The sequence below is a fragment of the Dipteris shenzhenensis genome, chromosome 13, assembly GCF_047967505.1.
Source record: "Dipteris shenzhenensis isolate YYH24624 ecotype China chromosome 13, Dip_SZ_1.0, whole genome shotgun sequence".
In the NCBI taxonomy this organism is placed as follows: Eukaryota; Viridiplantae; Streptophyta; class Polypodiopsida; order Gleicheniales; family Dipteridaceae; genus Dipteris; species Dipteris shenzhenensis.
The window spans coordinates 48,347,990-48,364,551 of NC_141608.1; the positions used below are offsets into that span (position 1 = coordinate 48,347,990).

The 16,562-nt window shown below is 41.7% G+C and overlaps 1 protein-coding gene across 2 annotated transcripts in view; it reads left to right on the forward strand.

Moving 5' to 3' along the window:
• SHOC1 (shortage in chiasmata 1) overlaps positions 1-8,291 on the forward strand; it is a 68,480-nt gene extending 60,189 nt beyond the window's left edge. For both annotated transcript variants that reach the window (XM_087383679.1, XM_087383680.1), the window contains exons 7-8: positions 5,672-7,102; positions 7,207-8,291. In XM_087383679.1, the coding sequence (XP_087239805.1) occupies positions 5,672-7,102; positions 7,207-7,326 (1,551 nt within the window). In that variant the 3' untranslated portion in view covers positions 7,327-8,291. The remainder of the gene's footprint in view (positions 1-5,671; positions 7,103-7,206) is intronic.
• Positions 8,292-16,562: the final 8,271 nt, after the last annotated feature.

The following is a 16,562-nucleotide window of genomic DNA, read 5'->3' on the forward strand; positions in this document are numbered from 1 at the left end:
CGGAGTGAAGTATTTCACTAAGATTGATTTGCGTACGGGTTATCACTAAATCCGTGTCTATGCTAAACACATAGATAGAACCACATTCCGAACTAGATATGGCCACTACGAGTTTCTCGTATTACCTTTTGGTTTGACCAATGCTCCTGCTACCTTCCAGCAAATGATGAATGATTTGTTCCGAGATTTTCTGGGCAAATTTGTTGTCGTGTTCTTAGATGACATCTTGGTATATAGCCGAACGCTAGAGGATCACATAGGACACCTCCGGATTGTCTTAGTTATTCTAAGACAACATAAGCTCTATGCCAAGATGAGTATATGTGACTTCTTTATGAAGGAGATCATTTACTTAGGACACAAGATTTCTTCTGAAGGTATTAGCATTGATCTGGATCGTTTTGATCTGGATCGTATCTAGAAGTTTTTAGAATGGCCTATCCCTCAGACTCTGAAACAACTTCGTTCTTTCCTAGGATTCACAGTTTTTCTACGGAAGTCTGTACGTGATTATTCACACATCACGGCACCCCTAACAAACATATTGAAAGGTCGTGGACGTAGGTCTACCTAGCCAATCTTTTGGAATGATGCGTTGAACAAGGCTTTTGAAACCTTGAAGATAACTATCAAGGAAGCTCCCGTTCTTGCATTACCCGATCCTACCCGGCCTTATGTTTTAGACGCCGATGCGAGTGATTTTGCGATTGGGGCAGCTTTATTCCAAGAGGGCAGACCTGTAGCTTTTGAGAGTAAGAAGCTAAACGACACCCAATATTGTTGGCCCACACTAGAAAAAGAACTCTATGCGGTTGTGTATGCTCTGAAGGTTTGGCGACACTACTTGTATGGTTCGAAGTTTCTTGTATTGACCGATCACTAGTCAATTAAGTATGTGTGTGATGGGTCCGAATTAAGGGGACGGAAGGCTAGATGGGCAGAGTTAATGCAAGATTTTGATTTTGAAATATGTTATCGAAAGGGTTCGTTGAATAGTGTGGCGGATGCCTTAAGTCAAGTCAAGTTTATAAACGCTATGTCATTTACGAAAATATCCTCAGACCTATTTCAATCCTTGGAGGGTTTTGTGGAACTGATAGTCATTTCAGTTCTTATTGGCAAAAAGTCCAAGATGGAAGCTCCATGGTTGACCAGGACTCAAGGATTGTGCCACCTACGGTACAGGTAGCGGGAGGTCAATGGATGATTAAGAACGGCTTGCTATTCCGGAATGGAAAGATATGTGTGTCAGATGTTTCGGATCTTCAATCCAAGATTCTCTGGGAGTGTCATGATGCTCCTAGTGCTGGACATCTAGGTATACATTGGACTCTATCTCTTGTGAAGCATACCTTTTATTGGCTTAAGATGCGTGCATTTATTGAAAACTATGTAGTAGGTTGCCGGGTTTGTCAGGTTACTAAGGCAGAACGCCTTAGAAGCACGGGTTTATTACAGCCATTGCAAATCCCAGGTAATAAATGGGAAAGTATTTCCATGGATTTTATTACGGGTTTGCCTAGAACACACAAGGGTCATGACTCCATTTGGGTCATAGTGGACCGTCTGACAAAAATAGCTAGATTCTTACCTACTAGAACAACCATCTCAGCTGTTCAATTGGCTCACGAGTTTGTGGACCACTTGTTTAAGTTGTATGGTTTGCCCTTTGACATAGTCAGCGACAGGGACTCAAAGTTTACAAGTAACTTCTGGGCACTTGTTTTTGAGAAGTTGGAAACTACTCTAAATATGAGTTTCTCAGATCATGCACAATCCGATGGCAGTATAGAGAAGGTCAACCAATTGGTTGAAGATATGCTTCGGGCATATGTTTCTAAGAGACAGTCTTCATGGGAAGATTATCTACCTATGATAGAATTTGCTTATAACAGTGCAAAGCATTCGAGTATTGGTTACAGTCCTTTTATGCTTATGTACGGGTTTCAACCTAAGTCACCAGTTATGGTTGGGTTAAAGGGAATCCAAAATAATGCTTCAAAGACATTCTTGCAAGACATGCAAGAAATGCTGCAGTTTGCCAAGGAGTCTATTAAAAGTGCCCAAGATCGGGACAGATTTTATGCTAATAGACATCGTTCACCTAGAGAGTTCTCTGAAGGAACGATGGTATATTTGCGTATTCCGAAGAAATCCAAGAGCCTAAGTACTAGTTTGGTTCCGAAGTTATCCCCCAGATACTATGGTCCGTTCAAGGTTATTAAAAGAATTGGACCAGTTGCATATAGACTAGAATTGCCTCCTGATGTTAAAGTACATCCAATATTTCATGTCAGTAGACTGAAAGAGTTACTGGGTGTGGATGATCAACTTGTTTCTCCTCAAGAAATAATAGAAGTTACAGATTTGACTTTTATTCCACACGAACCTGAGAGTATTATTGAATTTCATGAAAGACAGATTCGTAATAGAACTATCACGGAATACAAGATCAAGTGGAAGGATCGTGTTGAGGAGGGTGCAACATGGGAGACCTTACAGAACCTCCAGAGGACATTCCTGGGTTTTTTAGCGAACTCAGGAGTGAGTTCTTGAAGGAGGGGAAGTATGTCATGTGCACGGATTGGTATCCGACGTGTAGTGGGTACACAAGACTAGCTCGGGTAGCCTGGGGAGGCTTAGAGCTAGGCAAGCTTGATTCTCGGGTTGAGTGGCAAGGGTACGAACCAGTTAGAGGTCTTCGCTATTTTTGGCGCATGGGGCCCAAATCTATATAAGGGGCCCAGAGGTTCAGTTCTCAGAGAGCCGATGGGAGCAAGTCTCGTTCCCAGGTGCTAGGTCTGATCCTGGATTGTTAAGGTTCTTCTTTCTCTAGCAGACAAGCTAAAAGGTAAGATTGCAGTTCAGCCCCTCTAGGACAAAGCAGTAGTGGGCAGAATTGTTGGGCTCATGCCCTCGAGGAGTTAGATACAGGATTGGTTGTAGGCAAGCTTAGCACAAGAGGGGGACAACATCCAAGAGGTCACCATCTACGGGAGAGGATTTTTCTTCTCCAATTGAGCTCTCTTGTATACGCTGTCTTTCTGAACACTGCACACAGTTTAGGGAACATGAAATACTACTACGACACACACTGCTATGCCCGGCCCGCAAAACCATAGTAACATCTAGTCCCGGATGTCTACCTGATATATTATGCTATCTGTGGTGCCAATAGTGTCATCGGCATGGACAGAAGTATTAGATGAACCAACAGTCTCAAGTCTACCAACATATCTGTGTGTATCAAGCTTGTGTATGGTCATTTCATACATGTAGCATCCCATACAAGAAGCCACCACATGATGAGTAAACTTAATAGTAAAGGAAGCAACAAGATCTTGTTAGAAAAACCTCACGAGATTAATAAAGAGATGCAACTGATATGGACATCAAAGCTCCTTCTATTATGGTGACACCTTGTGGAGCAAAGCTCTATTTTCCTTGGGTGTATCTTTTTCCCCAATACCATGGTTTCACTTTTGAGGACATGGACACAACTTATCACATACCATGCTTCCCAGTGACACTTCGCTTCTCTCGGCTCCCAAGGAAGTATAGGGCCATCCTTCCTTCCATTGGACGCGCTTTTGGCACAATGTTGGAATCTCCACTAGAGACAACAGCTTCGATTGTGACAGGTGATCGAGTTCCCCGGCTCAGGTTGGTTGAGAGAGTCTAGAATCCCTTCAAGAGGAGATCTACCTTGATGACACGACCCCAGCACTCCTGAAACCTTTAATCTGCATTCAAACACAAGAACACACCAAACGTGAGGACACTGAGCAGGCTGCTCACCACCCAACCATGACATCTACAGGATGCGATCCCGAATTAGGAGATGTCCCCTCCGAGCCACGAGCTAAGCTACTGGCACAAACTCCCAACCAAATCCTAACCAGCTTGGTGTCCCATACCACCAGGTGGCGTTGTGAAGCCTGGGATCTGCTGTAGGCCTTGGGCTACGCTATGATGCAGGCGCGCGTCCGCGACGGTTGGGGGTGTAGAGGGTGCTGCCATGAGAGCCCTCTTGCCAGATCAAGGGTCAGCCACCAAGGTTCGATCCCCAAAAGAAACAAGCACAAATGCTGCACTGCCAGGAGAGGAAAACAAAGGGGGGTGAAAAGAGGGAAAAAGAGGACCAGAATCCTCACTAAAAGCTGGCTGGAGAAAGCCAGCAAAGTACAAAAGACTCACGACAAAGGTAGGAAGCCTCAGGCCTTCGGAAACCTCTTCCCAAAGCACTAAAGAGAAAGCCCACAGCCAGCCAAAAAAGGAGCACTAGCTATGGGGTTGTTCCTGACGGAAAGAACAGCTCAAGAAAACCGCCAATGGACCCTTGAAACTTCTGAAGTGCCAGAGAAGTAATGCACACAGCTAAGTCTGCAAAAGGCCATCCTGAAGTGACACGCGGAACTGTTGAGTGCTACATAGCAGACCAACAGTGAAGAAATGCACCAACAGGATCTGTAACCAGAAGGAATGCAGGCTCAAAGGAGCACTGAGAAAACTCCCGGCTGCTCGAATAGCAACCAGGTGCTTGCGCGACCTGCAAGCGCCTGTCCACGAGGCACCCGCGAATTGAGGAGCAGCTAGAAGGGCTGCTCCAGAACTCCAGACAGCAGCAGCAACTCAAACAAACTCTCCAACTTGGGGCGGGCCTGCAATGACGCTATGGTGAGGCAAGGAAGAGGGAAAAAAGGCGAATTAAAGAGGGGGGAGGAAAAGGAGAACAAAGGCAAAGATGTGGGGGAGAGGCAGCTGAGGAAGAAGCTAAGGCCAGGGGAAGGAAGGTCAGCGAGAAGCGAGCAGGGAGCAGTTGACCTTGACGGGATTTTTCAGTCAGATCCTGATATTGTCATGCATATTGCCTTAGATTACTATGCTCCCCTCCTCACTGCAGAACCTGACATGACTGATAGAGGCAGTGCTAGATTGAGCGTATTGCAATTAGTCCCCTTGTTGGCAAAACAAGATATGAAGATCTCACTTGCTGCATCTTTCACCAATTGGAAGTCAGGATTGCATTACTTGTCCTATATAAGAGTAAATGCCCAGGTTCAGATGGATTGACCCCTCTTTGTTCATTGCCTTTTGGGAGGAATTGGTAATCATATCACTTCAGCTTCACATAAAAGAGCAACACAGAATCTCTTAATAGTCATTGTCAAGCTTATATTGTTATTATAATGTTGTGAAACAGATGATGGTGATTGCTATTTGAATTTCTTACAAAAGGCATTACACCTGTATGCATCGCACCCAAGAAAGAAGGGGTATGTTAATTATGATTTGATAGCTATCAAATCATCAACTTGGATTTGATGAGATGTGCTCGTACAACTGGACATGGACAATCGAGCACACCCACACAAACATTTCGGTCCCATGACATGCAAATGTGCACTCATGCTTCAATTGCATGCATGTGTACACACATGCACATACTCACACATGAATGCAGAGAGGAATTAAAGGACCAGGGACCTGAAGTTCTAACAAAACCTTTGAAAAGCTCATGAAGCTTGTTATTGTTAAAAATTGCATGTTTCATTGACTTGCGATTAATTTTACGAGAATGTAGAATCGAGTCCCCCTTTGTACAAGCTATGACTGTTAAGAAGTTTTGTCACTATGATGAAGGTTTATGTTCTTTTTTTCCATGATGAAGGTTTTTGAAGGGACACTTGACTTTATAACAGAGGCTCTTCAAACATTTGGCTACCTCCATGCTGCTGCTATTGGGCTCGAAATTCAACTTCAGTGCTTTGTCTCAGATAGTTCCTCAACAACTGATATGATAGTTTGTAAATGCATAGATGAAATAAGAAGGTCAAAGAAAGCAATCTCATTCCCTGCTATGCTAGAGGCCAAAACGTATGCAGAGTCATTTCTCACAGAATTCCCTTCTATCAATCCCCTCACTGCTCATGCAATATTGTCGTGTGGTGTTGGACTTCGTGAGTTCATGTCTTTAAATGTCAGGACACAACTTGGCCTCACTGAATCCTTCAACTTGGAAGAGAGAAGCTTGGTGCTGTTCAAGCAGCAATGCCAAACTGGAAGATTTAGAAGAAGTCATAGAAATGCAGGCATTGCATGCTTAGAACCGCTCCATCAGTCAGATCAGTCCAAGATGAGAAGCTTAGTGCATGAGACTCCCAACAGAACTCAGCATCAGTTTGTCTGCAAAAAGAGAAAGCAAAATGAAAGTAAAGAAGATATGTGGCATCTGCATGATACTTCTTTAGAACCTCATGCTTCAATTGGTCCTCTCTATCCTGAGAATGTTAACAGAGGGGTAGCCCATGAACTATGGTCATTTCAGAATAGCGCTTCCAAAGATGTGGATCCACCTGATTCATCTGTAATAGATGGGTTCTCTTTCAGCTCATGCAGCAATGAAACTAAGTTGAAAAAGACAATGGACTTATTTCTGAATAGGGATGCCCAGTTGGGAAATACGAATGACAGAGAGCATTTCACACATTTCCCTAATCCATGCAAAATATTTCATAGTGCAAAGCCCTTTGAAACCAATCAGAATCCTCGACCCTCTTTGGACGGACACCATGAAAGCAGACCCTGGTATGATCTTCCTTCCTACCTCGAGTTGGATCCAGCAAACAGAACAAACAATGACGTACTACAAGAACAGGGTACTTCCCTGTTAAGGCAACAAGACGATGAAGAGCTTGATGATTCGCACTCAATAGTGGCTAATGAAGATGCAACTCTGTGTCACAATTACTTGAATGCTAAAGGTTTCCAAAACAATGCAATGGATGTCAAAGTGAAAGATTTACTTGACCATCAACTACATAAGGAATGGCCAGTACAGTTTGCTAATGAAACAAGATCACACCTTAAAAGGAAACAGATCTCTGAGCATCCCACTGTAAATCGCTTAAGCAGAATTGACATTGAGGGGCAAAGAAATTCGAAACTTGATTTTTTTGACAGATACCAATTCAAAAGACCTACTGCATGGCCACATGTTGATAGTGCAGGGACCTACTATACCAAACATTCTTGCAATAGCGAGATTTCAGCAAAGAAGATGACTTTATCATCGACTCCAATCGATAAAAGATCTAAGAAGGTTCTGCCCTTTTGATGTTACTTATTTGTGAACTTTTATTGCAGGTGACATGTGCTCCTTAATCTTCAATGTCTGGATTAAAATACAAGCATTTGTTTTTCCAGGTACTGTCCTTTGTAAGGAAAGGTAATGATCGCCAAAGCCGGCTAGTTTGGACAAGTTCAAAACATGCAACCAAGCAGCCGAAGACGTTTTCACCATGCAGCGACCCAGTCTATTGTTAGGTCTCATTCACAATAGAATTTCCTTATTATTTCCGCATCTTTACTCTTTTTACAGAGTGTCTTCGACAATCGATTAAAGGGTAGCCCAGCAGAATGGGAGGGTTTTAGAAGTGTTTCACATCTAGGAATTCCAGAAAGCTGGAGATTCATCCTTTCCTTCATCTATCTTTGACACACAAAATTTGATCGAATTTTCAGTATAGAAAATGCATTTCCTTGTATGTGGCACTTTGTTTCTATGCTGTTACTGGTACATAGAAGCTTCCATTTGATCGAATTTGACATACCTGGCCTTTTTAGTACAACTCCTGTTACAGTCAGCCCTATCTCTCCGTCTATATTTTTGCCAAGTGATTGATTAATGATCCAAATTACAATCTTAGTCTCAAATCCTCCCCTCCTCTCTTCTGCCCAGCCCTGCTCGTCGGGGGTTCTTTGTGAAGCAGCCTTCTCTACTTCGCACCAATCGCCCCCCTGGGCTGCCATTATTGGAGGGCACACTGCCACTGCTGTCAATTCATTGGTTTGGGGTTTGGGAGAGCGCTTCATCTGGGTTCAGTCAGTCTGATTTTGTGAAGCCAGTTGCATTTAGTGGTGGTGCACCGTTTTCTTCCACATCTGGTGCAGTTCATTTTCAGCCTTGTTTTCTCCCTCCAAGTGGTTAGACGGTTCAAGCATCCACAGTTTGCTCCCTCGGGATCACATTTCTGGTGCGCGTACTTCACGCTGGAGGAGAGCTGGAAAAATGGCACGTCACGCTGGAAGGGGATGCACGTCTTTGGGGCTTGGCATCATGCTCCTTATCTATCTTTCAGGTGCAGGCTTTTTTATGGGTTTTTCCGTTGAACTGTACTGAGGATTGGGGATTGACCTTCTCCTCCCACCTCATAAGTGTGGTTTTTTTGGGGAATTTGTGGAGGCTTGGGCTGGAGATCGCTCTCAAACCTCTACTGTAATGATCATACTTCAGGAATGTGTTGAATGTTACTTTATTTTGGTTATATAATAATGATTCATTTTCTTGTTACCTATAGTTTCTCTCTCTCGCATTCTACATGTAATCTCTCTCCTTGCCCTCCTTTCTCCACTCCCCTCTGACCCCCATGGCCCTCCCTCCTTCCCTTCCTTCCTATCTCTACACCCCCCCCCTTCTCTCTCTCCCTCTCTCCCTCTCCCTCCCTCCTCTTTCTCCCCACCCATCTCTCTCCATGCCTCCCCGACTAGCTAGATGAAGTTAGATGAAGTTATACCATTTTACTCCACCTTGATTGCCTGAAGCTATTCCTATGTAAAGTAAATGCATAGAATGTTGGAATTGCTTCACCTTACACTTTTTGAAAACTTTTAACTTGCCATCGGATAAATATTGTGAAATTGAATATTTTTCCTTTTTAAAGCACTCAAATCTGAAGCTCCATCAGAAGTTATAAATTCTATGGCTGTATGGAGCATTAACCGTTTAGACATTCACACTTCTTCCTTGTTCATCCAAATGAATGTTTGAGTTCTCATTTCAGACCTTGAATTGTGTGTCCCTCACCAAAGTAGCTTTGTCTTCTTTGACCTTTGGGCTACTACTCTTTTTTGCTGTAGCCAGAGCTTTGGTCGTGGCTGCCTGAGAGCACCAAGTCTACTGGTTGATGGGTTCTTCAAGGCACTGTTGGAACTCAAACTTTTTCTCAAATTCCTCAATTGAACGACCATCCGTGATGCTCTAATGGCTCTGGACTCTTTGGACGATGATTTCTTTTGGTTGCAGTCCTGCTTTCTTGAATGTTTGGGAATTTAGCATGGCCAATTTTGTAGACGCAGCCGGAGAGCCGTATCCTACAACAGAATGGCAACAAGGTTTCTCTAACCAAGTCTAGCTTGCTCCCACTCTAGACGGATGACAAAGCAACCGATACACTCTCGTCTCGGCTGTCTATAGGCTCAGAGGCTGCGCTCATCCTGGTAGCCGTCCAAAGCCCATAGCTATGACAACAAAGCGTTGAGCTACTGAAGGAGGGTAGATATTGAGTTGCATAGAGTAGAAAATTCCTATTAACTAGTTGTGCGAGAAAGGAAGAGGGGGTGAAAAGAAAGAGGGCAATGCCATCATTAAACTAAAGGATAAAGGGAAGGGGGAGAGAGGAGTTTCAATTTAAAGAAAGGGGGCCGTGACGCTGAAAAATAGGAAATTCCTATAAATTATTTGTGGAGAAAAGAAAGAGGGCAAGGCCACGATTATTAACCTAAGGGATAAAGGGGGGGGGGGGGTGAGAGGAGTTTCAATTTATATTTTTATTTTTATTTTTATTTTTTTTGGGGGGGGGGGGGAGGGAGGACCTCTTATGAAGGGGGTATTAAAGAAGAGGGGACGTGGTAAAGGGAAAGGGACCATTTATAATATTATGGTTAGTAATAGGCAAGCTCTACCACTCCACTAGCTATCTAAAGAGTCTATGTTGACAATGCCATAGGGTTCTCGGCCTGAGTGGTATACCATTAGTAATAGGCATGCCATAGGGTGTGTGCCAGCACAGTCAGAGGAGTTCAACTTGGATTACTCCATATACTTCGCTAGCTAGTAATTGAACGATGCAAGCTACCATGGAGAGGGAGGGCCTTGCCATGGTGTATGCGGTTAAAAAGTTTAGGCACTACTTGTTGGCGAACAAGTTTGTCTTTTTTGTAGACCACTAGGCCTTGCTTTATTTGGTCAATAAGCCATGCATGACTCGGTGCATCACAAGGTGGATGCTAATCCTCCTAAAATTTGACTTTATAGTTGTGGTGCGAAAGGGAGAGACCCACGTCTTAGCAGACCATTTATCCTGGGTTTTGAATGGAGAGCCCTTGATTGGAGTGAAGGATGACCTTCCAGATGTCCCCTTTTTTCTTACAGACATAATTCCAGGATGGGCGGTAGAGATAGGCCACTACTTGGCCAATCAGTTCCCCATCGACCAACCCCTCAAGAAGGACATGGCTCTTAAGCTCATCAAGGATGTAGCACCATATCAATTGATCACAAACTCTACCGCATGGGAAAGGATGGCATTATGCACAGGTCCAATGGAATATGTAGTTCCCAGCTTGCATATGGCGGTTCAAGAAAGACTCATTGAGAATGCCTTAGCTGAACGTTTAATATGGGTTCGACCATAACCTCAATCTAAATGTGGGAGACCTAGCACTCCTATTTAACGTCCAAAACACAAAGTGTGAACTTGAATACAGGGGCGTGGGTTCCTACCATGTAGTGGAAATGACTCCACAACAGGCTTGTTGGTAGGATAGAAACCCTCGATGGGGTTTAGATGGATGGCTACCTTAATGGTAGCAAACTGAAATACTACTATGGCCCCCTCACCTTGCAAACACTTCAGGTCATCCACATGGTAAAGGAGCTTAAGGACGAAGTGGTAAGAATGAAACATGAGGCCATAGAAGAGGCCAGGGTTAAGAATGCAAAATTGAGGCAAAAGGCAATTGTCCATCCACAAGGCCTCCGTGGAATCAATAGATGACTTGGATGATATAACTGTGGGTCCTGCTAGGATGCCCCTAACCTTTTAGGTGGCCGGTAGCCTTTTAGAGGTGGAGAACAGGTTGGTGCAGAATTGCAACACTTTCATCGACCTAGGCGTAAGTCACAATTTCATCTTGCAATAGGAATGTGAGCACCTACCATAGGTACCCCTCATCCCAACCTTGAAAATCTTCCCAAGTAGCATCTTGAATGGGATAAAGATCCCACTTTACCAATACTTCTCAGATCACCTTATTCCTGAGTTATTTCACCTGTACAGGTTGGTGCAGAATTGCAACACTTTCATCGACCTAGGCGTAAGTCACAATTTCATCTTGCAATAGGAATGTGAGCACCTACCATAGGTACCCCTCATCCCAACCTTGAAAATCTTCCCAAGTAGCATCTTGAATGGGATAAAGATCCCACTTTACCAATACTTCTCAGATCACCTTATTCCTAAGTTATTTCACCTATTTATCAAAAATTGCTTATGTAAGTCCTATTAAACATGATCAGGGTTAGCCATATATTTTTTCAACAAGCTAACATGAAATACAGGGTGGACTTTCATTTCTTTGGGAAGTTCTAATTTGTAAGCCAAGTTTCCATATCGTATCAAGATCTTGAAGGGTCCCCCATATCTATGTGATAGTCTTTTATCTTGACCCAACCTCAGATTACTCTTCTTAGGTCGGATTCCTAAAATCTAAGCCCTTGATCTGGCTTCATCTTATGCCCTTGATTTCATTTGATGTAAAAGAAATTTAAGTTCCTTCCATAATAGGTGAAGGAATATAAGAAAAGTCCTTTATATGTCTCCTTTCATAACTGACTAAGCCAAGAAAACTTCGAACCTATTTTACATTCTCCTAGTTATCATGTGCTTCAAAGGTCATGCATAGGGCATGGATCATTTTTTACAAGGATTAGTATACCAATGATTGGCTAGATTGTTTCAATGGACATAGGGCATAGGGCATAGGGCATGTATCACTTCCTAAAAGGTTCAATATACCAATGATTGGGTAGATTGTTTCACTTTGAAGCATTGTAGGCAATAAATTGAAGATTATTGGATCTGGGGGTGGCCTTCTCTTGTTGTGATCGCCAAATAAGGAAAGCTCAGTGCATTCATGCATAGAATTGGGTTTATGCATGCAAACCTTTGCATGAATTGTTAGGTTGAAGCCAGCCATAAAATGTTTTCGATGATTTTCCATGGGAAAAACTTCTAATTTTTTATGCTGAATAAGTGCGGACTACAATTTGTTCAAATATTGTTGGACAACTTCATGTGCGTATTGGCATGCAAAGCATGCCAATCTCCTTTTAACAAATATGGATTAGGTAAAATCTATAAGAGAGACTAGATGGAAGCACTTTCTCCATCTCCTAGCCTTGTGCCATCCTAAACCTTGTTAAACAAAGGAAAGCTCACTTTGGAGATATGGCCATTTAGTCCTCCTTACAAAGGGTCAGGCATATATCATGTGGCATAAAATTCATTCTTTTTTAATGATGTCACTACTAATCTAGAAGCTACCTTCTTGCATATTTCTCTAGGATAAGGTTCAAGGACCTCATAAGGGATTCCCTACACAAAGAGACTAGGGAACTTCTGCAAAAGGACTAATATCTTCACCACACATCAGATACATTGCCAAATAATATCCCTTGTAGGGGTTGCAAGTTCACATACCCCTTGATATATTACATTTGATCATAGGCTTTTGGCTTTACCACGTTAGATATATGATCCTTATGTGGAGAAGTATGAAAAAAACTCTTCAAGTTGCATGTTATCTTTTGAGAAGTCAATATAAAAAACTTCTTTTTCCAAAACAAAAACGTTCCTCTTGACTCTTGTAACAATGAAACACATGATAGGTTTCTATTTGGTTGAACCTTGCTATTTGAAGTAGGAGAAAAAAGATATAGACTCTAAAGAGTAGACTAATATCTACACATTCAAGTGACAAGTAGCGACCAACATAAGAATCAAGATTAGACTAATATCTAAACAATCTAGTGGCAAGTAGTGACAAACATAAGCATACATTCCATCAACCAATGAGATATAAGTGTGTTTCTAAATTGTTCCAACATCTATCTTGCATGCCATCAAATAATCCACAAGCTTATGTCTTATCCCTAAGTTATGATCGGTAATTTATTCATGTGCTCAAAATTTGAGATGACTCCTTCCTTGAGTCTGCTATCAAGATCTCTTCATCGTCAAACCACAAATTAGGAATTGAATCTTATAATGCATATTTTCAAACTCACCACCAACTTTAGAGAAAATAGCTCACTCCAAGCATTAGAGGCCATAGGGGAGACACACGTCCTGACCTTATAGTGAGTAGATTTCATCATCCCATACCATGGACACCCCATGCATAATGAATGCATCGACCTAGTTTGCTAGGTACAATCATACCTCTAGCAAAAAACATCAGCATCCTCAACACTAAGGTCCTTATGCCAATATATAGCCATAGTCCATAACTATAATTAATCTATAAGCTCAATTCCCTCCTAGAATTCCTTCCAGATATAACACTGTAGTTAGGATGACTCATCCTAACTTCTTGGCTCCACTCACACAGGTCTTTGTTGACCCATAGGTGAGTCATTAGCTAACCAAGGTTAGCTAGGGATCTAACATTATTCACCCATTTAGATGTTTATGTCCTCAAAAATAAAGCTAGCAAATATTCTTTCCACTTAATATATCTCTCGGTAATAATCCTATTCTTGAGGTATTTTCATCCTTTGCCTTTTCAAGGTCATGTAGAACATAGGTTGAATCTTCCAACTCTATCAGCAGTTATTTAGGAGATACTATATTCTCTCCATCTTCAAGTTTCTCCTTGAGACTCATGTGAGAAACTAGATGAACCTTGACATTGGAAGGGAGTTCAAGCTTATAGGCTGCATCATTGATTTTTTTAATGATGCAAAAAGGACTACAATACATATGGGAAATATTTGGATGCTTCCTAGTTCTTACGGTCTCAAAATCTTTTGCAATTCTAAGGTACAACCTTCTTTAAGAATCCTACGGGCATGTCTCTGATTCACATAAAACTTGGCCCTATCTTGAGCACATTTTATGGAATTTTTGGCTTGTGCTAACATTTCTTGCATATCTGCCAAGCAATCTTTAGCGATATGTACTTTCATATTTGTAATGCCTAAGAAAATTGGTGATCTAGGATGGTATCCATACATAAGCATAAAAGGGTCAAATCCTATTACTGGATTATTAATAGCTATAGGCAAATTCCATTATTGGAAGCTACCTCTTGGAGACATATGCTCTAAACATATTCTCCATAACCCGATTCATTCTCTTTGTTTTCCCATCAAATTGACGTAATCGTCTGAGCTTAGGCTTAAAGAAGTTTCCAATTTCTTAAAAATTTCTTGCCAATAGTGTCTAATAAACTTTCAGTCTTGGTCATTGTCTACAAAATTTCGTTGAGCATGGCACTCTTGAGTGCTTACATTCTAGTGAGTTGTCATTTTGATGTTAAGATGCTTTGCAAAGATATATTATTTTGAGATAAAAGACATTGGATTGAGTGGGTTACCTATTCATGCTGGCTACCACAACCATCCATTAGGGAGATTGAGAGTAGGAGATAGGTTGCAAATGTAGGGCAGCTACTTCAAGGCAAGGTGGATGAAATGCATGGTGTTGAAGACATGGCTTGTGATAAATCCTCAAGGAATCTACTATCTGTAACAAAATTTGAGAACATCCCCACTACAATGTAGTAGGAAGGCACAAGCATGCACAAATTAAAGGAGGTATTTGGTTGCATTATGCTCTAGTCTTGGCATTATGTTTAACTTTGTTTGCACATACTATAACATTGCACGCACACAAATATTTTCTTTCACATTTAGAAAATGGATATGTAAAAGCACTCAACTCCTCGCATCTGTCATCACAAGAACCACTTGATTCCATCATTTATCAAAGAACATACCTAACACATGGCTTCCTTGATTCCCAGCCATGTCATGAAAATGTATTGGATAAGGATTTATAGGGTAGACATTGTGAATAGCATGCACCATGGTGGTCATGTTAAGACATTTATGGGTTCATTTTAATTATCTTTTTAGAATCTCTCATGTATAACTAAAGGTTTTTAGCTTTTTCCTTTTGTCTATGGAAATGATGCTTTTGGTATACAAGACTATTCCAAACAAACTGGTGGGTTAATTTCATAGCATTAGGGAGCCTCTCACTAAAGCAACGTGCAAATTTAAGAAGAAGGGCCCCAAGTCCTACGCTTTATTTTAAACTATGCTAAATGATGTTTTCTGATTTCATGGCTTTTGAGGCTCAAGTGAATTGGCATGCGATTCATACTATTTACAACTAGAGGACCTGATGAAGCAATGGAAGGAAGAGAGAGAACTTGTACTTTCACTTTGAACAAGCAAAAAGTTACAAACAATTACTTTTTGTTCCATGGGTTTTGTGAGACATATTTTGAATTGTGTTTGGCATAATTGTGTTTGGCATAGAGGGCTGCCAAGACCAAGGAGGCTACCAAAGTGCAAATGAGTTGGTGGAGAAACAACCAATAATGCAACTAATACCTGATTCCTTGACCAATGGATGTCATGTTGGGAGGATAAAATAGGCCATTGGGGTGGCTTCATGATCCACACAAGAAGTGTTGCAATGTGTGTGTGGCTTCTATTTTCTCCTTTGACATGATGGTTGTAAAATTTATATTTGTGGGTCCAACTAATGCAAGTCATCAGAAGGATATGTGCGACCACTATGCATTAGAGACTTACCGAATGCATTCATGTAGATTGCAAGGTGTAAGGAGCATACAAAAGTAGTACAAATAAGGTTTGGCCATCTTTGCAGATGTTGCTTCATCTGATTGGCCAGACAAGCCCAAGGTATGCTCTTTGGTTAACAATGCAAGTATTGGCATTGAGCGTATCCATCTATGAGATGATGTGGACAATTGGTGAGAGCTCAAGAAATTATGCCCAACATTGTGAGTATGTGTATGTGGTGCAACCCAAGAAGAGGTGCAAGAAGGGACTTGAATTCTCATATTTGATCAATGTTGCACAACATCATGATCAAGGTCGTATGTCGTGGCCTAGATTCACTTTCTAGCAAAGAGAAAAGATGTGGGAGGTAATAAAAACCCATGAAAAGATTGCCCATTTCTCAAGGGCAATATCAACCATACCCAAGGTTGAAAGGTTCAATTCTTCTCGTTTTGGTGCCTAGGCATCTAGATTTCTTATTGAAAGATATAATCATTCCAACATTTCTAAGAGTGGTCAAGCATAAGTTGTTGGGGCACTCGTGGGGGAGGGATATCTACTAGATAAACAAGTTCAACTTGTCCAAAAATAATTGATTGGGAGGGATAGGGAGAGGGGGGGGGGAGAGAGAGAGAGAGAGAGAGAGAGAGAGAGAGAGAGAGAGAGAGAGAGAGAGAGAGAGAGAGAGAACAAAGAAAGTTTATTAGAGTCATTCGAAGACCGATGGCTCTATGAGACTATGAAAAGTCTAGTACAAAACAAGCTGTGAGGGCAGAGCCAGTAAATGAGAATCCACACCAATGCAAAATGCAAAATTGCAAAATGATAGTACTAAGTACAACATAGTCATGTCAATTGGTCGACTACCTATCAATCTCATCATCATCATCATCATCATCATCAG